Here is a 24,856-nt window from a genome sequence, read left to right as displayed (position 1 = left end):
ACATGGTGGGAGACTGGGAGTGAAGCTGATTAAATAATGCAGGGTTTCTCAAACTTTTTAATTTCAAAGGCCCCCTTAACTCTGACAGTGTACAAATGGAACCAAATGGATCTGTATACGGTCTGCTTGAGTTACAGACCTGTAAAGGTCCACTTGGAACCCCCTTAAGGAACCCCCAACCCCACTTTGAGAACCACTGCCATCCCAGTGTAATTTAGAGAGGGAAATTTCCATTCACTAAAAAGCAAAGATGTTAATTTATCACAAATACCACTACACCTCAGAACCTCTAGATGACCCCCCCCCCCCCCCTTCCTCCTCCCCTAAAAAGAAAAAGAAAAAAAGAACCTATTGTTCATTATCCCTCAATGAATGGCATGCCATGTGAAGGTCCATTGTTATAAAATATGTGCAAAGGGATCAAGATTTCCTTTCTTCCTCTTTTTATCCCGTGTAATGTTATAGCTAAACAGGAAACAACACGTCTGCCTGCCTGCCTGCCTGCCTGCCTGGGTCCTGGGCTGTAGTGGAAGTGCAAGTCACTGCCCGGCAGACATGGCATGGACCCTGGGGGTGGGGGTGGGAGTGGGGTTGTCTGTATGAGTATCAGTATGGTCTTATGCAGTGGTTCTCTAACGCAGTGGTTCTCACTCCCTTTTCAGGTCGCGACCCACCAAGATATTCATATTATAACTGGGGACCCCCCACCCTATGAGCACTAAGAGTAGAGGCATAACATTATGTATAACACGGTTCTATTGTGAAAATAGATGATCTACATCATGCTCACAACGCCTCGCGTTGGCGTTGTGAGCATGTAGATCGGCTATTTTCACAAATTCTGCCTTTAATATTTGACAATTTGGCCAATTTTTTGTTATTTTAAAGGTATTAAAAAGTCCTTAAATTGTCACTTTAGAAATGTGCAGATCTATACACTTAAAACTTTATGTTGATTTGTTTTACTGTTGAGGGAGAAAACAATGTTGCACATTAAGTTCATCATCTGGGGACCCCCCAAAATAATTTGGGGACCCCCCCTTGGGGTCACGACCCACAGGTTGAGAACCACTGCTCTAACGTCTTCATTTCAAGGACCCCCATAACTCCTCCATAACTCTGAGAGCATATAGGACGGTGGGTCCATTTGGTTCCATTTGGAACCCCATAAGCTGATCCAGATCGGTTCTGTTGATCTAGATCAGGTCTTGTTGGCAAGGGATGTGTGCCGGAACTATGGAGTGTGCATGGTTTAAAGTGACTGTTCTTTTTTGTGTTAATGTTGAATTGATCTGCCATTATTATGTTTTAGTCGATCTGTTATTGTTCCATCTATTAGATCTGTTACAACAGGGCCGCCGATAAAGGGTACTGTTTTCCCCCCTCCCAGAAAGGGGGGGGGGGGGGGGGGGGCTCTGCGGTGGGGGGGCCCCCGTTGAAAGGGACTTGGGAGCATTAAGACATCATGCTTTATATAAACCCTATTATATTAAGCCTAAGCGGTTCTGCCGCCGTGTAGAACTGTTTTAAACCGTTTTTTTTTTTTTTAATGAATAATTTCCTGTGAAAAACCTGTATCACGGCGCAGGCGAAAAACGGAGGGGGCCCCATGTGGAGGGGGGCCCCAGGTCTTTGATCTTGACCCCCCTCCCAAAAATCTGTATGACGGGCCTGGTTACAAATCTAATTCGATCCTTTATAACGTTGTATTGGATCCTAGTGTGTATTGGAACGGACTCGTTTCGACCCTTTGGTCTTCTTCAGCGTTGAAGAAGACCGAAGGGTTGAAACGCGTCCGTTGACTTGACTCTGTCCATTGAGGTAAATAAAATCATGTGAAAAGGAGATTCCTTGTGTGCTGGCGACTACTTCTTTCCTCATATGCTATTTTGAGCCGTGCACCTAAAAGCCTTCATCTAACTTGGAGTGTTGCGGGCTTTCTGCTTTGTTGCAGATACCTTTCTCAGATAAAAGAGGGCCCGCCCGGTACCCCTAGCCTAGGGGGTCCTCATTACTACAGGGGGCCGCCAAATCAGGGGTCATCAATATGTCAGTACACGGAAAAATGTGTTCGTGGCCAAGACTTGGCCTTGTCCGTGGCACATTTGAGATACATTCTTTGTTACAATGTTCTTATTTTGATCATAAGATCCAATTACTGAATGACAATTCTCCAGGTTTTGTTCAGAATATGTAGGACACTATAGTAGGCCTACTAGTGTCATACCTTTAGCACAGTGGTTCTCAAATGTTTTATGCAAGGACCCCCCATAACATCAGAGTGTACAAATGGAACCCATTTGAACAGAGTTATAGTTATACAGATACATACCTGTCATTCAGGACTAGCTCTCATTTTGTATGTCAGTGGCAAAAATTGCATTTTTACAAAAATGTCCACCACAAGCCAGCATGCATGGTGATGACCCTTGTGCCAAATCTTTGTGTGATAGGAAATCCCCCCAAAAATTAAATAAAAGGCCTATTAGGGGTCCCTGCTTCATCTGATAAAGGGTCTTTGGCCTAAACAATGTTGAAGACCCCTATTCTTTGGATCTGTTATTATAGGCTAATGTTCTATTAGATCTGTTATATAATGTAGGCTATTAGTTTAGATTTGATCTATGTTGTAATGTTATATTATTATGTATTATAAATGCTAGGCTATATAGGCCTATAATGTTAAATCAAATGTGTTATTAAAATAATATTTTAAGTCATATTTTATAGCTACCATAATGCTATTTCCTATTATGCTAAATTGTTACATTATAATCATGGTAGATTAAATGTGTTATAATCATGTTGTGTTAGTCAGATCGGTTTGTCACTAGCCCCGCCCCTCTGCAGACACGTTGCTCTAGGAGCGGCTGCACGGGCTGCGTGCATGTGACACACACACACGCACGCACGCACGCACGCACGCACGCACACACACACACACACACACACACACACACACACACACACACACACACACACACACACGCTCATGCGTCTCTCTCTCTCTCTCTCTCTCTCTCTCTCTGTGTCTCTCTCTCTCTCTCTCTCTCTCTCTGTGTGTGTGTGTGTGTGTGTGTGTGTGTGTGTGTGTGTGTGTGTGTGTGTGTGTGTGTGTGTGTGTGTGTGTGTGTGTGTGTGTCTGTGCGCGCGCGCGCGCGCGCCTGCCACGCACGCACCGACGCACGCACGCACGCAGTGAGTGGATGTCCTGACTTCACACCGTTGTTCACTGCCGGTAAGTGCTGAGTGATCTCACTGAGGAGGAGATGGCAGCAGCAGCAGCCTAGCTGCACACAATAGAATAACTCACTATTTAGAATTCAGATAGACTGTAATGGAACCAAATGGACCTTTAAGGGTGAGTGTAGGCTCATCACACACATACACGCGCACACACACCTTGTATGTAGGTTATGTGAGGAGAGCCCGTCCGGTACCGAACTGACATTATTTTTTGGCTTTGGAGATTACCTTAATTTGAACCCTAAGAATGGAAATAGAAATGGACCGGGTCACATATTTATACAGTACAACAGTAGTCTATACGGGTCTATATGTGACCCGGTCCATTTCTATCGAATCTCAAAGATCAGGCAAATTATTCTTACGCAAAGTGTAGTTTGCGTAATAAGAGATTTGATAAGAGATTAGGCTATAATGTGACTCATGTTTGCTTGTCTGATCAAGTTCTGCAGCTCACAGTTTCACATGGAACGCTGTAACAAACGTGGCTGTAAATCGGCGTTAATTTTTATTTGTCTTTGATTGATTGCTAACAGAATATAATCCATGTGACGTGAGACCTTATTTTTGTTATGTAGCCTCTACGCGTATTATTATGTAGCCTAGTGTGTGTGTGTGTGTGTGTGTGTGTGTGTGTGTGTGTGTGTGTGTGCGTGCGTGCGTGCGTGCGTGTGTGTGTGTGTGTGTGGAAGCATTTTCATTCTTCTTACATAATAGAGCTGCTGCCTCTTCCGTAGCCTACTGCATGCTGTGTGCAGGGCTATTATTTAAGCTGCTGTCGCGGTTATGGAATTCATTTTTGTCCGGGCTGTCATTTAAATGTCGTTAAAACGAGAGAAAATGTTATTATTATATTATGTTATTATATTTTTGTATAAGAGTCTGGTTTCAATATAGATTTAATAGGTGTTTCCTTAAATCAGTGGAACATGATAAAACATATAGACCTAAATGTTAATCCATTGAGGTTTTGGGTGTAAGTCATTGTTCTGTGGTTCTGGATTGGGACCGTCTGTGTAGGCTCTACTAGACTGGAGTAGTTTTACATGTGGTGATTCTGGATTGAAGCAGTCTTTGTACATGGTATGGTTCAGGATTGAAACAGTGTTGTTGTACTACTGTTGTAGCCTACTACTGTACTGTAGTCTACAAGGTGTGGTTTTGTATGAGAACAGTATTTGTACTATATGGTTGTTTCTGGTCTTCTGGATTGGAACAGTCTGTGGCCACTGACCAGAAACAAACTTGACAATAAATTGGCAATCTTTCTTGCTAAATAAGATAGATGTTTCACTTATATATAAAGCAGCTGCTATGTACATAAACCATTTACATTGTTGCATATTACATTGTTATTGATTTGTTGAGTGTAATTTAGTAATGAGCCCACAGGACAACTCATCTTTTCTTTTTTTTTAACATTTGTTTATTACATCTTTCCTTTACAAATGGTTCATCAAAAGTCATACAATAAAAAAAGTGCAGCAGTCGGCAGATACAAAAGACCATATGACACAGGAGGACAACTCATCTTTATTATTATTATTATTATTATGCACAAGAAGAATTCATCCAAATTCTTAAGCAGCCTGTGTTTAACTTGCAGGTGCATGATGCAGTGTGCTGTCTAAGGGACAACATTAAGGATGTCAGCGTCAGACTCGGATTACTCCATTGACTGGCTCGCCAGTGATGAGGACGACATAGACTGCAGTCCAGACAGATTAAGCCCTCAACATCCAGACGCACAACCTCCACCAACATCTACCACATGCTTACGGGATTCTCCAAGAAACCGTGTCCGCTCTGCTGGATCCGTTGACAAGAGTGACGATGACAGTGACTCTAAAGATGGCCTCCGCTGCAGGCCTAAGAGGGAATGCAGTAACGGCACTGAGTCAGACTGTAGTTCCCCTGTCTCCGAACAGAACTTCTGGGCCAGTCCAGTCCAGGGATATACGACCCGTGTTGGTCAGCAGATACCTTCCAGGACCTTGAAGAGCACTTCAGGAGTTATTGGGAAACCTCTAGAGATGAGGAAGCGAGCGAAAAGCCCCGGACACTGTGAAACATCTCAATCAGAGAACACTGATAAAGAACTATTTTCACGAAAGGTGAGAGTTGTCCTCTTACAAGGCATCCCTTTCTCGTTAACGTTTTTCCATTCTTTTATGATTTAGAGTAGCCAGTTACGTATTAGAGTAGTCCCTGTTTCGACCCAATTTAGTCGTTGTGTTGTACCCTACTGGCTCACCTGCCAGTGAGGAGCCCCCACCGGGAGGATGTATCAACTCTGTATTAGTCCTCCCACTCAACATTCCTTCCTCACTGACAGGCGCCGTCTCAGCCCGTATGACTACGTGCAATGACAAATATCACACTCCCCGCCCAGCTTTCCTCGTTTTAAAGATGCTCAGCCAAGCCCGATACACTACTCTTTCTTGTCACTTTCTGATAGAGTTAAACATGGTCACTTCTGTAAGTTGAAACAGTTATCCCTAACATGACTAAGGCTGTTGTGTTGACCTCTGTGTCATTTGATGATACAGAGTAGAAGCTTGTAAGAATCAGAATTTATTGTCACATCACAGGTTTACAGAAGTAAAGAAGTACAGTAAGACAAACGGTAAGATAAACGGCTGTTGTAAGATAAACAGCTTGTTGTTGATTGATGTCAGACTTTTGAATGGCTCAGGAACATTTTTATTTAATCAAATGAAATTCCATACTTGGCAAAACACGTTAACATAAACCGTACCATCCCTATTCTGGGGGCAAACAATATGGGCAAAAATTGCTGATCTACAAGATCACAATGCGGCTTGTAGATCAGCTACTTTCTGCAAAGAGATTTAGCGTATTGGAAAAAAGGAGCTGACCAAGTATAGATCCCTGCGGGACCCCCCGTCAGATGGAGGGTTTAAATGGTTAATGGACTGAAGTCAATCGTTCCCGTTTCATCTCTTTACTATTTCTGTCCTCAGTCATTATGCAGTGCACTGTTCAGCTAAGAGATGTTGCTGGGATTATGTGATTTATACATCAAGGTACTATGTCATAGTACTTAAAATAAGTAGTGCTATGGATTAGGTGACTTATACATCAAGGTACTAGTTCTTAGACGCTTAAAACAAGTAATGCTGTGCTGTGGTTTGGGTTATTTAAAGGGGTATTTGAAAGCCCTTAATGCAGTTATAGCACCATGAATGTGTTCTCTTCTACCTTACAGTGCATGGAGCTGCAGTGTTACATCCAGCCTCTGTCCTCCATCCTGCGAGGCCTTCGGTCTGGGAGGTACTCTCAACGTAAGTACCAACCCAGCTCTCACATATATAGTCTTACAGTTGTCTTTACTATGGTAAAGGTTCTCCAACATTGACATGCCAAGGACCCCAAATTGATGCCTCGGGGACCCCACTTTGAGAACCACTGTATGTTGTCTGCACAGCATAGTAAATGTGTTTGCATGAGCTGCACCTACTGGTGCACACAGGCAGGTTCCTGAATGGAGCTCTGCCACCGTACAGTGCTAAAGATACAGTGCTAAAGTGTCCACCATGGTATACTACGATGCATGAAGCAGAGGATAATATGTCATTGTACTGTATGTCCTCCTGTTTCTGTGACATAAATCTGGCACGTGGACAAGGACAAAGATATCTCTTTATGAATTCCAGGAATCTCTGACTGTCTGACTGTCCTTCGCATATCTCGAGAAGCGTTCATCCGATCAAATTCACACTTGGTGGGTGTATTGCTTATAGGACCCAAGGGCCCTGGCCCCTTCTTGTGAGAATCTGATCGGATGAGTGCTTCTACAGAACTGGTCCACTACAATACCGTGTCCATGCCCCAAACAGGCATTACACAAGTTAGAAACATTTGGGTTCAGAATAATTTCTTCACCTCAATTAGTAATCAAAGAGTTATATGAAGGTTTCTGTTCATTTAGATGTTGTGCAACATCCTGAGGGAAAATAATCAAAAACAAAACAAGCATCAAAAGGCGTGAGCAGTCATTTAATGTCCTTTCAACTTAAGAATAGAACAAAGATGAAAGAGTCTTTCATCTTTCAGAGAGAAACACCAGCTGTCACTTTGGTGAAATATGGTATAAGTTCATTTCACTGTGCAACACACATAAGAGAGCAGGGAATGTGTGAAGTTAAATTGTAAAAACAGGGACTGGTTTATCAACCGCATTGCCGGTTTCAAACCTGATCTATTACTCCGTAGTACAACAGTGTCACTTGCCGAAAAGAACAGATCTGTTTGGCAAGCATCACCGTTGTGAGGTGAGTATAAATTAGACCTCAGTTTTCCATTGTGAGGAGGGTTGTCTAGTGTTGTGTTCTGGATTCTGTGATTTTCTGTGCATGATAGAGCTAGTAATGTTACTTACTAATGTTTAGTAATGTTAGCAGGGTTGGAAGGTTGGGAGGGTGAAGGGGGGTATCCACGCCTCTGCTTTTGACATCTCCCTTCTGGTCATTCCTTTTTATGGGTGGTGGGGATATGTTTTGTCCGTGCTTCTGGTCGGTCAGACTGAATTAAATACATGCATTTCATTATTGGGAAAGGTGGACTGTCCGATATGTTGAATATCGTCGTTGTTGGGTGGAAACCTTGTTTAGTTCGTTTTGTATTTAACATTTTAAAAATGATTTCAACTAGTAAAAATAGCTGATCTACAAGCACACAACGCCTCACGGTGCGAGGTGTGGTGTGCTTGTAGATCTGCTTTTTTCACTACTTTGGTGTGACACTTTTGAATGAAGTAGGGCTTTAAAAAACATACCAATTTGGAACTTGAAGATACAAGGTTTTCAGTGACGATATGTATGTTTGATGATCCCTATTTTGGGCAGATTTTTATATGTCAGCTATTTTCAGTATGTCTAGATATCCTGTAGTGTGTCCTTGTGAAACTCACACTCCGTGGGACCAGTGTGCACGTGCCTCCTGGTGGTCACTACAGATCTGTTTCAACCCCACAGGTCTCAGCAGTTTCCAGGAGAGTGTTGCAATGGACCGTATCCAGAGAATAATGGGGGTCCTTCAGAATCCAGACATGGGGTAAATGACATAGATGACACAAAACCTCCTCTTCCGTTTGCTTTTGTTTATCAGTTTTATTCATCCGTCTATCTTTTTTTTTATTCCTCTGTACGCTTTCTCTTTTATTATGCATTTATTCTTTTCCTTATCCATGTCAGTTTGATCAGATACCTTTTACATAACAGATAAGACTATTACTGTAGGAGTACGTGTCTAGGACCCACACAGCTCAAGAACCTGATAAGAATAAATTAACTCTGGCTGTTTATTTTGGTCACTGAGTCATATTTAAATAACTCAGCCTGAGTCTCCTATTTATGAAAACAAACATGGAATAAATTACTAATGGTATGTTTTAGATTTGGAAAGACTTCACAACAAAAGATGGCAGTTGCTGATGAGATAGATGGTGATGCTGTGGAAACCTAAGATAACATAATAACCATCATAGTGGTTATTTCAAAACAAGTTCTACATGGACAGTAGATTTTCCTATTGACACAATGCCCCTGGGGCGACCTGATAGCTTGCGTACCACATGTGCTCTAATGCCTCACAGTGAGTCTGGTTCAATTCCCAGCTGTCCGCGTCATTTGCTGCACGTCACTCCCCTACTCTCTTTCTGCGCCTCAAATAAAGGCTCAGAAGAAACCTTTACAAAATATCTCAAGAATAGAGAGATAATTCCCTTATATATTTGCACCCCTTAAAGTTGTAAAATATAATTCTTAATCAAAAAGCATTTATAGGTTAATTAAGCAAGCTTTCCTCATAGCTCACATAAGGGTTGGTTATCATAAAGTAACAAAAAATAAAATACTGATCTGCTTTCAAGCAATAATATAATAGTAATGTAAGTCTATGAGCAAATTACAAGATGTTCTTCATTGTAATGCAGCTATTATGATGTGCGTTCATCTGTGGACGGGGTCTGGTCTGCTATCGATCTGTTCTTGTAACAAATTAGGACTCAATGCAGCACTGACTGAAATTACATCATCGCTTAAAAGCCTCTTAGATAGATGAAAATGAATACCATACAATAATACTAATGTAACATTTTACTGGAAATCTTTTACATGTGTCACCTTTTTAATGTGGTTTGTAAAAAGCTTTAGCTCCAAAGTTAGGCAAAAATAAAATAGTCCCAAAACAAATGTTATTACATCTAAATGTAATATTATGTGTGTGTGTGTGTGTGTGTGTGTGTGTGTGTGTATCTACTATGTATCTACTCAGCTAAATGGCAACAAAACGTAGAATCTGAATCTTTAAAGCTCCATCCCACACAGACACAGATGTGTGGGATGAGGAGAAGACAATTTACAATTTCGGCATTTAGCAGACACTCTTAATCCAGAGTGATTTACAATAAGCGAGGTTATACATCAATACATCAAATGCATAGAAATAGTAATCTTAGAAAAACATATAGACCAAGCACATTTTCAGTAAAAACTATAAAAATCGAAATCGAAATTACATGTATGGTCACTGAGGATAGGCAAGTGCAACGGTAAGTGCTATGGGCTAAGGTGGAGTCTGAAGAGGGGAGTCTTCAGACCACGGCAGAAGCTAGTTTGAGGGCCAGGAGGGTGAACAGTCTAGGACGAGTGGATCGCTGTCCTGGGGTTTTTAGCAAGGGTTCTGTCAGCTTCCGTGTGTTAACTTTCTTCTCAGGGCTAGCTTTGTTCTCTTAAACCCCTACAGCAGGTGGCATCTGGAAAACAAATAGAGCTCATGCCTGATTTATAATCGCTGCGCATGCCAAAAACAGCAGATCTACAAGCTTGTACAGTAGATTGGCTATTTTCGGTGCACGAAGCTGGAGCGCAACTGGCAAGTACACTATGAATCAGTCTTTCATTTATACACGTGACGGCGTCACTTGACCCGACGGGTTGTTAGCTTGTTGCGACCGTAGGTCGCAGATTAGTTGCGACCATATATGGATATCGCTGATGTCATCACGAGTCACACTTGCAAATTAATTACGTCCTTGTCCGTTTTATGCCCATATATCCGTCCCAATGTCATCAATATTAAGCGCTTATCTGGGAACTACCATATTTGGTAATGCCCATATATGGGCATGTTCTGACATCACATTGTTGACTATCATGCATATATGGGTAACTGGTCCGATATACATCACTGGCCAGATGTCACCCTGAGGCGTCTTACTAGTATGTAAATGGTCACAGCTTGTCCAAAATGAGAGTAAATGCCAGCAGAACAGTATTGCAAGCCATTTTGGCAACATTTTGTTCGGCGCTACCCACACGTTTGGCTGTGTAGCTCATGCCTCGAATGCCCTTTGCTTACAAGCTGTACCTCAATGTAAAGGTGACGAATCAACGATAAAAATTATATAAAACACATTACAAATTGGTATTATTAAAGGGGAGATATAATGGACCGAATTCAAGTAAATCCTTTTTGTGATTAGTGTACATCACTGGCCAGGGCGAGGCCCTGCCAATTCTCCTGAGGCGTCTTACTAGTAGATTAGTTCTGGGGGGCGAGCGACACTGCGGTGCGGTGGGAGTATAACTGAAGTGTAAGTGTAACCGTAACTCAGTGGCGTCAGAGGAGGAGGAGGAGGATTATAAACGGTTTGAAATCCAGCAGGTCACTACACAGCCGCTACAGAGCTTACTGGGCTATTTATAGACCAATGAATGAACAGAGGCCTCCCCACGCTCCTCCCCCCTCCGCCACACGTGTGTGCTGGAGCATGTGTGTGTTTACGTGTGTGACGTTGGCATGTGTGAGAGCGTGTGTGAGTTCACTGTAGTCACATTTCTCATGTGGAACTGACCATGCTCTGCTGCATGTCCTTCTCAATAGCATCATGTGCTCCGTCGGCGGAGAATGTGAGCGCAGATAACATCACACAGACAGCGCGCGCGCGCGCACACACACGCACACGCACACACACACACACACGTTTGTTTTACCATACTTGTGAGGACATCAACATTAGGCAATTTTTTTAATGCCATTTTTACATTTTTTTTACCATTTTTAGCCCTAACCCTGAAGCTGAAAATAGCAGATCCACAAGCATCATTGTGAGCCTGACCTCTAAATGTTTAATCCTAACCCCAAGCTGAATCGTTTCCAGTCATCCTAGACTAAAACCTTTTTTTTCTTCTCTTTTTTACCTTAAAACAGCAATTTATCTTGTGAGAACCAGGGAAATGGTCCTCATAATGTCCATTTCTAGAATTCTACTATATTTGTGGGGTCATTGTTGGCCTCAAAAAATATAGCAATACAGGCACGCACACACATGCACACAGACATGCACGCGTGCACACGCACTTGGCCAGCCTCTCTGCCCTTTCTAGGATTTGATTTATTTAATCATTGTAGTCACGTTGTCCGTCCACCTATCAGATTACAGCAGGAGTGATCATGTTGTCGACACAGTGGTTTTTTAAAGGTTTTATGTAACATCCCTCAGTCCATCATCTGAATGCCGTTCTGGTCTGTTAATCTGCCATTAAGATGTTTTTAGACCGGTTACATCACCTCGTGTTCTTGTTGTCTTCCAGGGAACGTTTTCTGAACATCATTCTGAAAATGGAAGCCATGCTTCACAGCTGGTTCCCTCAAGTGAAACCCAACGCAGACCAGCACACAGATGACGTCACTCCAGCTAAGAGACAAAAGGTAAAAGAAAAAGAAGAAGTAATTACACCAGTTTGGGTGAATTATTATCCTACCAAAAAACGAATTGGCCAATCACAAAAGAACAAACAGTTTGGGCATAACACAGGACGGAGAAAATAGTTTATTTTCATTTAATGTTTTTATTACTTCTAATTTGTTCGTTTTTAATTTTCTGCATTATTGCGTCATTAACCCATTTATTCCTGACCTAAATTTTCGGAATAAAGTAAAAACAAATTCAAAACTTACAAAAAACGAATATGTTGCTGTACATGTACTGTAATACACTAAAATGTGTTCCCGGCCTAAGTCCGCTTTTTGGCAATCTCTGGTGGTAGCTCCCGTCGTCTGTGATTCCCAGAATTCAGTTTGAAACAAAATGAAAGACGTGCTCCAAAAGTACTTCTACTTCATTTGTGGGTCGCGGACATATTTATGGGTCCCTTAATTTTTGTTTCCTACATTTAGTTTTTAATTATTATTATTTCAAAACATTTTCAAAAACTATTCCTCCAAAAGATAAGATTTTCATGAATAAAAAAAAAGCAATTTAATTAATAAATAAAAGAAAAATCGAAGAAATTCCATAAATTAGACAACACATTTTTAAGAAGTAGTGAAAATAGCTCACAACGCTGTGCGAAGCGACGCATTGTGAGCTTGTAGATTGCTATTTTCACTAGTTTGGGTCCCAGGCAAATGTCTATTTTGCGTCTTGAGCTAAAAAGTTTACAAACCACTGATCTAAATCACATTCTTAATATTTGTAGTCGAGAAAAACAAGTCTACAAAACAAAAATATGAGAACAAGTGACAAGGATTATGTGACTAGAAAAAAAAAGTGTAAAAGAACATGCTCCTTGTGTTCAAGTACGTCTTGTGTGTACAAGTACATACTGTAAGTTTGGTTTTGGTCAACACAGCCTTAGTAAGCAATAGTAAAACACTAACAATGAAACAATGAAGACTAGCAGGAAATGTTCATGTCAGCCATTCTGGATGAGAATGCATACATTCATTGTTAACTGTAATAATAATAGTGATGTAACTTCCTCTCCTGTAGCACCATACAACTGCAAACCAGTCACCATCCTCTCCAACTTTTGCGTGTTCCGCGGCCTCTGGAGCGACGGCTGGCCCCGTGCCTGGTTCCTTCTCAGCCGCCCAGGTCAGATGGTTGCTGGGCAGGACCACCGCTGCTACGCCTCACACAAGCCGCGTCCTCCAAGCGACGCAGGATAACGTCGTCTCTTCCACCACTGACTTACAGAATGGCCCAAAGTCGCCTCACAGACAGGGAGCCCTGCCCTTCAAGATCAGCTCCCCCTGCCTTCAGAGACTCTTGCAGGCTAAAGAGAGCATCATTGCCCCTAGAACTGTGGGAGATGACAGCACATGTGAGAGTGGTTTGTAACAACTACAGACTTCTGGGTTGGTGAGTGGGTTTTAGGGGCCATGTTCACAGAAAGTGTTTCTTGAGCTGGCAGCATCTGAGTGACATGCAATTACTGTATATGGTAAAGACACGCTGGAGCGTTTCAGTGCTCTCTGCATCCATTTTCTGGGGGCAGTGTGTCCTGGGCGCTTCAAGCTACCTTTGGGGAGGATCTGATCTTTGTCACTTTTGATCCTCGTGGCGGTGTCTGACAACCCGGTCATTTATGACCTGATTTTCAATCGTTACAACTACTGTACGAGAAGAACTTAAGCTTGGCTATTTGTGCAGACACAATGTTCAAGTACAGCAATGGTTGATAGGTTTGAATGTTGAGGGAGTCAATTAACACTCCTTAGTGAGAAGCACTCTAGACATGATATCCAAAGTGCCCCTCTGCTAAAAAATGCTTTCTGTGGACAGGGTTAGGTGGCCCCTTATAATACCTACAGACTGCTGGGGTGGTGTGTGGGTGCTACAGTATCTGCTGTAGGCTTATCCCAGTACAGTGTTAACTAGCATGGAGGCTTGTCAGCACTATACACACCCCTAGAAAAGCTCCCACAGTGCTGAATTTAAGTTTAAAGGTTGTTGGCCTTTAAATAGCATGTTTTCAAGCAAACATAAATCTAACTTTTGTTATCTGCAGCTAACGTGTGCACTGGTTTGACGTGGGTTAACCCGGGTGGGTGGAGTTCCCAACTTTGTGCTGGCGGGTGTCAGTAAAATAGTAAAAGCTTCTCTGTTGAATTGGGACCAGATGGATTGAAGAGCATACATTGCACCTACAATGTTTCATCCACCAGTCTGGGACACCTTGGTTCTTGGGACATGAAGGCATCCGGGTTGAGTAAACGTGGTTTTCTTGCTTGAGCTTTCATCGGTTGTATTTAAGTTGGTTCAGAATTCATCGTAAGTACAAATACAGATACTATGTTGGCAGAGGGCTTTTTATCAAATATATTCCCTAAAAAAAAGAGAAACAAAAAAGACTGGGTGTGATTAAGAAGGGAATTATGGCATGAATAATTTGCTCTGAAAACACAATACACATACAGTAGGTATGTAAATGAATGCACGTTAATTTGGAAGGGCAGCTTTGAGCGTGCACCACTGACTGTTACTTCTTTGACCGGTTTTTATTTCGGCGTTTGAAAGGATTCCTCTACCTCATATTGATTATACCATATATAGTAATGGTTTGACTATAGAAAATACAAAGACACATATTTCATCTGTATGCCTCGCAGGAATCATGAATCAAATGTTCAATTGTATAGCGACTAGTGCTCCTTCCTTCACAGTGGGAAGACGAGCCCCAACAGTGACAGTGGCTGCAAATCAGTTAATTTTGACCCGCACTCTTGACACAATATTGGCTATGGGGACAAAACACAAGGCAAATCGCCTGCCACATCCTGTTAACGCTCTCCTCTGGCCAACATTAAAGGAGCAATTATCCCATTTTCAACTTTAGCCTTACATAATTGACCCTTACAAATGCTCATAAGATGGTTGCATTTCTGTCTATTCACTCTGCGTGTGCTGTGGACAGTTCAGAAACCTGCTTACTTATGACATCAACGGTGGTCATTTCAAACAAGATTTCAAACTTTTCACGTTTCACTGATGTAAAAACTATGGCTTCTATTTCAAAATGCTAGTTTCCTTTAGCTTGGAATCTCTACTGATGACGTCATTGGTAGGCAGGTTTGTGAATGGTCCACAGCTCACAGAAATGGTGCCATCTCATAATGAGCATTAGTGAGGAACAATTATATGAAGATAATGGTTAAAAATGGGCAAAGAGCTCCCTTAATTATACTTGGTAGCGTGCCAGTGTTGCTTGCAAAAATAGCAGATCTACAAGCTCACGTGTCACATCGCAACTCGTAAGTTTGTAGATCTTGTTTTCAGTATGCGACACTGCCGTGCAACAAAGCATACTGTAAATCGATCAACATTACTAGACAATATAAAACCTGAGCTCACTGATTAACTCTTGTGTACATATATTTGTTTTTCATGATTTATCCTCAGAAAGATGGCCTTTGTGACGTTTTATACAGATGAAAATAAATGTGATGTCTGCTTTCTGAAAGGAAGTTTTCTACTTACTTTTCATCATTCCTTTTGTTCCAGGGCAGTTGTTTTGTTTATCCAATAAACGTAAAAACAAAGACGATGAAACAACACATCAATTGTGGAGCATTTATTTGTGGGTTGGGTTGTTTTTCTTTTGTATGCTTTAGGAAACTCAGCAATTTAGAAATGAAAACAAAATAAATATGCATATTATGTAAAACGTTTCCCTAACGAAGCATTATACACAATGTACAATTGTTTTTTTTTTCTCTCTTTATCTTTTTCTTTCACCACTTGCTTGAATATTCTATACACATTCCCAAACAAAATAAACATATATCTCCATGCAGAAACCCTGAAAATGGGATGTGGAGTTAAGAAAAACAAATGCTTAATACTCGATGTGCTGCTCGCGTGGATCAGTGGTTCTCAAAGTGGGGTCCACAAACCTTCAGGGTTAACTCTGAGAGGGTGTAAATGGAACCTTACGTGTCCATTTGTACCTACTCAAAGTTATAGGGGTCCATGGAATTAAAAGGTTTGAGAACCACCTCCGTGGATCGCTGTGTTAAAAAAAATGCTAATATACCATTAAAACGGGGGATCGGTTATGCTTTGAGAGTACACGGAAGGATGTAAAAAGTTGCTCTTCTGCTCTGGAGTTCATAGTGAGCTGACTACACCGCATTTCTGTTTTTTCTTTTTTTTGTATTTGTGTTGTGTGTGTGCAGAAACCACAGTGCTCGTAACACTGCCATTGAAGAGGCTTGTACAGTAGGTGCACGGCCAAACAAGACATCAATGAAAACAGAAAAAAAGCCAGCACTCAATAATGCCGTTTATGAAGTTTATATGCCTCGCTGAGCGATGCAAAGCACATCTTTTTCTCGTTTCCAGCCTTGCGTCTGACTCTGAGACCTCAATGCAACCTCAAGAATCTGTACTTAACAGATTCCACTGATTTCCTCTTCCCTTTCTTCAGACTGATATACGGTATGTCCGGCTAAAGCCCAATACACTCCTTCTGACGTCTGGTGGTTCAGGGACCACCCCCTTTCGAAGCTCATAATGACGTCAATATGTAATTATATCACCTCCCTTTCCAGAGAAAAGGTTACAGTAAGTACTGCACTTAAGTGTTGGGCTGCAACGCGTTACTTAGTATTATGTTACTGTAATGTTATTACTGTCCCCAGTAACGAGTAGTGTAACGTATTACAATTGCCAAAACAGTAATATTATAACATATTACTAATCCAAGTAACTCTACGTTACTGCGTTACAACGAACATGATTAGTTTTCTCTTCTTTCGTGTATGAGCTGCGGTGTCCATTCAGCCGTGTAGAGGAGCCTGGCCAAGCACATAGTAAGCAATCAACATGTTGTGATGCAACACATTCTTACTTGGATTGTAGATTGTTCTTTTTTCATAAATTATGAAATTATGGGGCAGTTCCGTGCTCCGTTGCTCAAAAAGATGGAGGATAGCAAATCATGAGGGAGAAGACAGGCACACTTCAACACTCCGAAATATTAATATTATAATATTGTGTCAGTCAAAGATACAAATACAGTGGGTTATCATCCCTAACCCTTACATTCAACAAATTCTTTCAATGGACTAAAATCCTGTTTTATTTGATGGCCTTCCTGCCCTGGTGTTTGGCCGTTGTGCCCTCAAAAAAATGGACAACACCAAAGTCCAAGTGGCCTTGCCCCTAAAATGACGAAATTGAAGGCATGGTTCCAATATATGAAATATGCAGAAAATCGTAAGATATGAGAGGCTGTTGATTATTTTGTTATGTAGCCTATATTAATGTGTGCTGTGCAGTTATACAGTGTGGCTGATACTCCTAGTAATTATTGTTCCAATACAATGGATTCAGTAGGAGTAGATAGATAGACCTGTAGATACATAATTCCAGAGTAATTAGCCCAACTGGTTGACTGCTGAACCAGGCTTCAACCACGTTGCAAGAGACTCTGGGGGTGGCTGACACAGCTTAGTAGACACAGAAGCCCAGCCAGGAAAAGATCTCTGCAGAGTCGGGAGGTTAAATGATTGTAAAGAACAGGCAGAACTTTGGTGCTCTGGCGTAAATAATGAGCTGCCTCAGCAAACTGGGGACTTTCCTTGTCAAGGTAACCGCCATGTCGTTTGTTTCCATCATGCAAGGCTGGATGCAAGAAGAAATTGTGTGTTGTATTGTTCGGCGACACAAATAAACGTCATATAAAGACAACATTATTGAGTGCTGGCTTGTTTCTGTTTTCGTGTGTGTGTGTGTGTGTGTGCGCACCACCCTTGTGATACGACAGTCCAATCCTCAGCCAGTCATTGCTGGGCAGGTACAATCCACATCAATCCCAGTCGTTGCTGGGAAGGTACTTTAGCCAGTCGTTGCTGTGCAGGTACGTCAGTAGTCTGTGTCGGAGCCCTCTGCGTTGTCCACGTTGCGGGACAGCATGTAGTTGTCCATGTCGATGGAGCGGCAGTTGTTGATGGCGTAGCGAAGCCTCTCAGCCATGACGGCCTGGCTAGAGTAGGGCGGCAGACGCAGCTGGAAGAAACACGTCTGGGAGGTGGGCAAGCTGTCGTACGGCTGTGGAAGAACACACACAGACAGTTGACGGTTTGGGTCCGACGTGTGTCCGAAACCACAAACTGAACTTTAATTCATGAAACCCCTTGAGTCCTATTCAAATGTAGCCGATCTATAAGCTCACGACACGTCACAACTCGTCTTGAGCTTGTAGATTACCAAACGTTTGCCTATGACATGCCAAAAACAGGGAAGCCAGGTTCAAAGTGGTTAAAAATCGGCTACATAATTGCATGTTGTAAAAAAAGGGTCAAATGATGACCCATATAGAACGGGCTCAATTAATTTCAGCTCCATGAGACTTTATTTTATGTATTATGCTGTATTGTATCATTGTATTGTGAGCTAAATTCTGTCATAACCCTTCCCAGTGCATTCTCAGCACTTGACAAACCAGCAAACATAAACCATAGGATCTATAGGATGAAAAATCAACTAAACACAACAAAAACATTAAAAAAACAACATCCTAAAACAAAAGTGTCAAAACTCTACTAACCCTGTCCACCTTCATGATCTGAAACCTCTGAGAGATGTCGGCCGTGTTGGCAGGCAGCCGCGAGCGGCCCGACACGAACCGCATGAAGAGCACGCGCTCCTCGTTGGAGAACTCGTCCAGGGTCTGCCAGAACCACTGCACCAGCGAGTGCTGCTCGTCCACCTCGCGGTAGCGCACCACCTTCTTCAGGACGTCGCAGCAGATCTCGGGCATGCCGCACACCATCTGCTCCAGCTGCTTGGCCGTCAGCAGGGACAGTAAGGGGACGGGGACGATCCAGGACATCCCCTCACGCACCGCCGCCACCTGAGAGACCAAAGACATGTTGATGATGGAGGGAGCAGGGATGGGACTAGGGCTGTCACGATATGACATTTTACATGACGATTAATTATCACTCAAATAATTGGCGATTAACGATTTACCGGTAATTGTGTTTTTGTCATTGATAATTACATTTCTGTTTGGGTTTTAGGCTTTGAAGTTGTACATGGCAGATATGACACATAACATAAATACACAAATAAATTACTGACATATTTGACAACTTACTACTTAAAAAATAACATTGATAGTGGAAATAGCCGATCTACAAGCTCACAACGCGTCGCGATGCGACGCGTTGTGAGCTTGTAGATCTGCTATTTCCACTATTTTTGACATTTTTCAACATTCACGATTATGACGATTATGACAAAATAATTGCGATAATGTCAAATAATCACGATTAGACGATTATGTAATAATTGTGACAGCCCTAGATGGGACGATAATCGTTGTTTATGGTGATAAAAAACACCCACAATATAATCGTATTGCAGAGATTTGAATTTATCGTGTAATTGTCCTGTCATAAACTAGGATGAATTACTGTAGCTTCTGTTGAGCTGCAAATGTAGTACCACTTAATCCTAGCCTGGCGTTGCTCATACTAATTCCTCACTGCGTGTCGGATATTAGTCTGGACTCGCGAGCAGAATTTTCATTTCCAAGGGGTGGGTTAAAAATCACACTCGTGTGAACTGAGCGGTGGTGTGTGTGTGTGTGTGTGCAACAGCGCCCCTCCCTTAACATGTGTGGTCAGAAAAGGTTACTGCAGGCTACGGACACGGAGACAGACAGACATACATACCCACACACACGGCCACGTATAGGAGCGTTGTGACCACCGCTCAAAAAAATTGCTCTGGACTGTCTATAGAATAGATTGTATGGGTGGGTGCAACAGTTGATCGAACAAGACTTAATCAATTATAAAAATATATATTTTTTTTATGTTGATTTGTCATGTTGATAGTGTGGCTACATTGCGATAAAAATATCACTTACTATTCGATTAATCAAAAAAGTTATCAATATAATAATCACTAAGAAAATCCTTGATAGTTGAATTAAACTCGATTGTAATCAAATTGGTTTGAATGAAGCTCAATCTATACTTTGTTGGAGACAAGAAGAGGTCTTCAAGCTGACAGCAATTAATTAATTAGTGACACGTTGTCAGATTTAAGATCCATTTTTGTTGGCAAGCGACAGAGTAGAAATGAGGACTTACTTGACGGTCGATTTCATGCAGCCTGTACTCGATACCCCTGTCCACGTATTCCTTCCTGTTGTTGAAGGTCAGAGGGATGCTGCTTCCTCCTGGGATGATGGGGACCATCTTTCCATCTGCACTCTGACCCACGAAGGAATCCAGAGGAATCATCTGAAGGATATAAATTATACATTTTATGTTAACACTTATGTTGCAATGATTTTTTCCGGCCAATGTCCCGCGTTGCCATGGTTACCATAGACTTCCATGTAATTGTGCAAGTGTGTAAAAAGTGCACGCCCATGCCTAGATGATGCACCACGTGTTTAGATGCTGTTCACAGCTTTCAAACAAAAAAATCCGCTTGGAAATCCGTTCAGGCATTCATGATTTATGGGCCATTATGTTTTCTTCAGATGTAAACAAACATGGCTGCCATGTTTGAAAGAATGGGTTGGTATGGGGGTTAAACATGCAATTTCGCGATCGCGATCATGCCTAATACATTTCTGGAGGTCCAAAAAAAAATTTGGAAAAAAAAATTTTGATTTTTTTTTTTTATTATTTTTTTTCAAAAACGGCCCAAACTCGGGAAACTCGGGGTTGGCACAGCACTAGTACCAATACAAACTCGGGAAACTCGGGGTTGGCACCATATGTGTTAACATCACAAATCATCATATATATATATATATATATATATATATATATATATATATAGCAGATGGAACAAAGGGCTATCTGTATCTATTAGTGCTACCTGGGGAGACTAAATGCTGCACCATAAAGAAAAAACGTTTAATCAAAACGATGGAGTTTGCACAAAAACTAATATCACCGACTGTTTTACACCTGTAAACCTGTGATGTGTCAATAAAGATGATTCTGAGAGGACATAACAATATGATATCTGTTAGGTTAGGCAATAAATTCAGTACAGGTTAGGTCACTGTGCCCTAACAGTGGGTCGACTAACAGTGGGTCGACGGTGGATGTCACAAACATAACATGCAGACTTGCAAGGCACAGCGTTGCTCCGATCTGCACCAAATTTGGCACAAACACTGGTCCAGGGTCTGTCATCAGAATAGACACACTGGGGGATTCTGGGTGCCTCTGGATGTCACAGGCTCCAATCTGCACCAAACTTGGCATAAACACTGTTCAGGGGTCTGCCATGACAACAGTCACACCAGGGGCCACATCAGGAGCCCCTAGGGTGCCACAGGTGCACCGTCTTCCATAACAATTGTCACACTATTCATGGGTTGCATTTGTAGTCCTAAACGGCCATGTTGAGGACCAACACAGGTGTTTCAATGTGTCTGAATGGCACAGAACTAATGTTCTATGCCAATCAGAACACCTGTGTTGGTCCTCAACATGGCCAGTGTAGGACTACAAATGCAACCCATGAATTGTTCAGGGGTCTTCTATAACAATTGTCACACTATTGTTATGGCCATGACTATTGTTATTGGCCATGTTACGGGCCCTTTTGCCCTCATGCTTTTTGGATGGGGATGACTGAAGCTTAAAGATGAGCTGTGTCAAATTTGACTTTCCATCTTGTTCCGATACAGATTGGTTTGTCCATCCATCCAATTTTTGGATGACTAACATTCTGTATGAAACTAAATCCCTGGCACAAAACCTTTGTGTGTTTGAGAACCCCTGTTCACATCACTCTATCAAGGATATAAAGTAACAGCATTTCTTTTCCAAATACAGCAGCTACTGTACCAATAATAGCCGACAGAGAGCAAAATCAGTTTAGCTTTCTATTTGTACACCCGCTGGAATCCACTTTCTAGCAGCCTGCGCACATGTTCTAGACGTCCAAATATAAACACTAATAGACTACGCTTTGAGATGGAATTCACTAATTAAAATAGTGTACAAAATACAGGACAACATGTGGCTCTAAGGATCTGTCACAGACTGTGGTGTGCGTGTGTGACCATGCCATCTTTTTCACAAGGAGAGGAAAGACGCTTGCTTTGACAACAGCTCCATTTGTGTCACGTTTGTCTCTTCCATAGAATGGAAGCTAGGGCTGATTAACTGTCATACAAAATATTTAGTAATTATAAATAAAACAGATATATATATTTTATTTTATTTTATGCTTTAACAAAAACATCTAATCAAATATAAATGATGTGCTATGGCCAAAACAGGTCATACATTTTATACTTGGAATTTTGTTTTAAATAGCGGAAATAGAAAATCTACAAGCTCAAAATGTGTTGCGATGCAGCAACATGTTGTGAGGTTGAATAGGGCTTAATAAAATTAAGTTCAGTGCATGCATGTATTTTACATTTATTTGTGCATTGTATAATTAAAGTTAAAAGTTCTTATCGAAGTTGATATATACTGGTACATAATTGTCTCCACCAGCCGAAGGCTGAGGGAGAGTATGTTTTCCCCTCCGTCCGTCCGTGTGTCCGTCCGTCCGTCCGTGCGTCTGTCCGTGCGTGCGTGCGTCCTCGCAGTTTGTGAGCAGCTAATCTCCGGCGCCGTTGGCCCGATCGCTGCCAAACTGAGCACACACACTCCCTGGATGGCAATCTAGAACCTCTGCCCCACATTTTTCAAATCAGCCTCATGGTGGCGCTATAACAGGCCGATTTGTGTGGCCTGGTTGTTACCAGCTAATCTCCGGCGCCGTTGGCCCGATCGCTGCCAAACTGAGCGCACACACTCCCTGGATGCTAATTCAGAACCTCTGCCCCACATTTTTTAAATCAGCCTCATGGTGGCACTATAACAGGCCGATTTGTGTGGCCTGGTGGAGACCTGTGCTCGTTCGTTATGTGAAAGTCCTATGACGTCTATCACATCTGACATCATTCATACAATCCCTTTTATGCCCATATATGGAGATCCCTGTCTGTAGAACCAGCCACACAGATATGGTCTATCTTCCTATATGAGCATTCCCATATGAAGTCCTGTTAGATCAGGGATCTCCATATATGGGCATAAAAGGGATTATGTTAGTGTGATACTCCTGACATCACAGTGATGTCAGAGCGTGATGTTAGAGCAGCAAACCCATAAACCATAAAAAAGCGCACACGTCTAGACAGACAGACGGACAGATGGACGGAGACACAATGTGCCGTATTGATGAAATATGGAGGGGCGGCAGCCTGCGCACATCGGTGTTGTCAGGCATGCATGGCAACCGTTCGTGTTGTGAGTGAGGTCAGAGTAGAGCTCTGCTCAGCATGTATAAGATTTGAAAGTATTTTTGAATTCCACTTCATTCCACAGAGACCAGGGCATGGGCATGCGGTTTTCTTACTCATTACATTGTCCATTATTACCCAACAGAGCCTAAAACTCTGTCCCTATCACATGCCATGGGTAGATGCAGATTTGATGATGAACCGCAACTTCAGGAAGGAGTGAGCTCTCAATCTTCCCAGACTACGGTCTGCTGTTCTGATTGTACTTGCTTCCGATCTCAATCGAGCCATGACGACCTCTACTGCCAAATGCCCATAAATGGACAGATCCCCTCAGAATCCTTCCAGCAAATCACCAGAATTGTAACCAGCCAGGAACAAGGATACACAGACGATTACAGTCAAAGGTTTACCAAAACTTTAACTCAACCAGGAGAAGTAAAGACAGTAAATCAGCTTACTTATACATGGAGGAGAACTCACATCTGTAAACAATGTGACAAGAGTTTCAGTAAGTTATGTAGCCTGAAGACACATCAGCGTATCCACACAGGAGAAAAACCTTTCCACTGTAAAGAGTGTGACAAGAGTTTCAGTCTGTTACATCATCTGAAGAGACACCTGTCAATCCACACAGGAGAAAAACCTTTCCACTGTAAAGAGTGTGACAAGAGTTTCAATCAGTTAGGTGACCTGAAGACTCACAAGCGTATACACACTGGAGAAAAACCTTTCATCTGTAAAGAATGTGACAAGAGTTTCAGTCAGTTATGTAACCTGAAGACACACCAGCGTATCCACACAGGAGAAAAACCTTTCCACTGTGAAGAGTGTGACAAGAGTTTTAGTCTGTTATATCATCTGAAGAGACACCTGTCAATCCACACAGGAGAAAAACCTTTCCACTGTAAAGAGTGTGACAAGAGTTTTAGTCAGTTAGGTCACCTGAAAAGTCACCAGCGTATACACACTGGAGAAAAACCTTTCCACTGTAAAGAGTGTGACAAGAGTTTCAGTCTGTTACATCATCTGAAGAGACACCTGTCAATCCACACAGGAGAAAAACCTTTCCACTGTAAAGAGTGTGACAAGAGTTTCAATCAGTTAGGTGACCTGAAGACTCACAAGCGTATACACACTGGAGAAAAACCTTTCATCTGTAAAGAATGTGACAAGAGTTTCAGTCAGTTATGTAACCTGAAGACACACCAGCGTATCCACACAGGAGAAAAACCTTTCCACTGTGAAGAGTGTGACAAGAGTTTTAGTCTGTTATATCATCTGAAGAGACACCTGTCAATCCACACAGGAGAAAAACCTTTCCACTGTAAAGAGTGTGACAAGAGTTTTAGTCAGTTAGGTCACCTGAAAAGTCACCAGCGTATACACACTGGAGAAAAACCTTTCCACTGTAAAGAGTGTGACAAGAGTTTCAGTCAGTTAGGTCACCTGAAAAGTCACCAGCGTATACACACTGGAGAAAAACCTTTCCACTGTAAAGAGTGTGACAAGAG

At 42.0% G+C, this 24,856-nt stretch overlaps 2 protein-coding genes across 13 annotated transcripts in view; one reads left to right on the top strand and one right to left on the bottom strand.

The window, feature by feature from the left end:
* The first annotated feature begins 3,135 nt into the window (after positions 1 to 3,135).
* On the top strand, positions 3,136 to 15,612 carry LOC308288396 (uncharacterized protein). Of its 3 annotated transcripts, none has more exons than XM_080729829.1 (6): positions 3,136 to 3,238; positions 4,853 to 5,360; positions 6,476 to 6,551; positions 8,244 to 8,322; positions 11,865 to 11,982; positions 13,046 to 15,612. In XM_080729829.1, the coding sequence occupies exons 2-6, from the start codon at positions 4,893 to 4,895 to the stop codon at positions 13,394 to 13,396; spliced, it is 1,092 nt and encodes a 363-aa protein (XP_080585955.1). In that variant the 5' UTR covers positions 3,136 to 3,238; positions 4,853 to 4,892; the 3' UTR covers positions 13,397 to 15,612. The 3 variants fall into 3 exon arrangements, with proteins under 3 accessions (XP_080585955.1, XP_080585954.1, XP_080585956.1); XM_080729828.1 differs by having other exon boundaries at positions 3,235 to 3,361; XM_080729830.1 differs by lacking the exon at positions 3,136 to 3,238 and adding an exon at positions 4,251 to 4,329.
* A 2-nt stretch (positions 15,613 to 15,614) lies between these two features.
* Positions 15,615 to 24,856, bottom strand: part of herc1 (HECT and RLD domain containing E3 ubiquitin protein ligase family member 1) — a 105,030-nt gene continuing 95,788 nt past the window's right edge. For all 10 annotated transcript variants that reach the window (XM_080729817.1, XM_080729819.1, XM_080729825.1 and 7 more), the window contains exons 78-80: positions 20,164 to 20,316; positions 18,609 to 18,914; positions 15,615 to 18,109 (exon numbers count right to left, since the gene is read on the bottom strand). In XM_080729817.1, coding sequence (XP_080585943.1) covers positions 17,924 to 18,109; positions 18,609 to 18,914; positions 20,164 to 20,316 — 645 coding nt within the window. In that variant the 3' untranslated portion in view covers positions 15,615 to 17,923. The remainder of the gene's footprint in view (positions 18,110 to 18,608; positions 18,915 to 20,163; positions 20,317 to 24,856) is intronic.

This window comes from Nannobrachium achirus (assembly GCF_963921795.1).
Source record: "Nannobrachium achirus genome assembly, chromosome: 7".
NCBI classification, from domain to species: domain Eukaryota; kingdom Metazoa; phylum Chordata; class Actinopteri; order Myctophiformes; family Myctophidae; genus Nannobrachium; species Nannobrachium achirus.
Note: the sequence above shows the minus strand (reverse complement) of the source record. Positions and strands in the feature narration are given on the sequence as shown.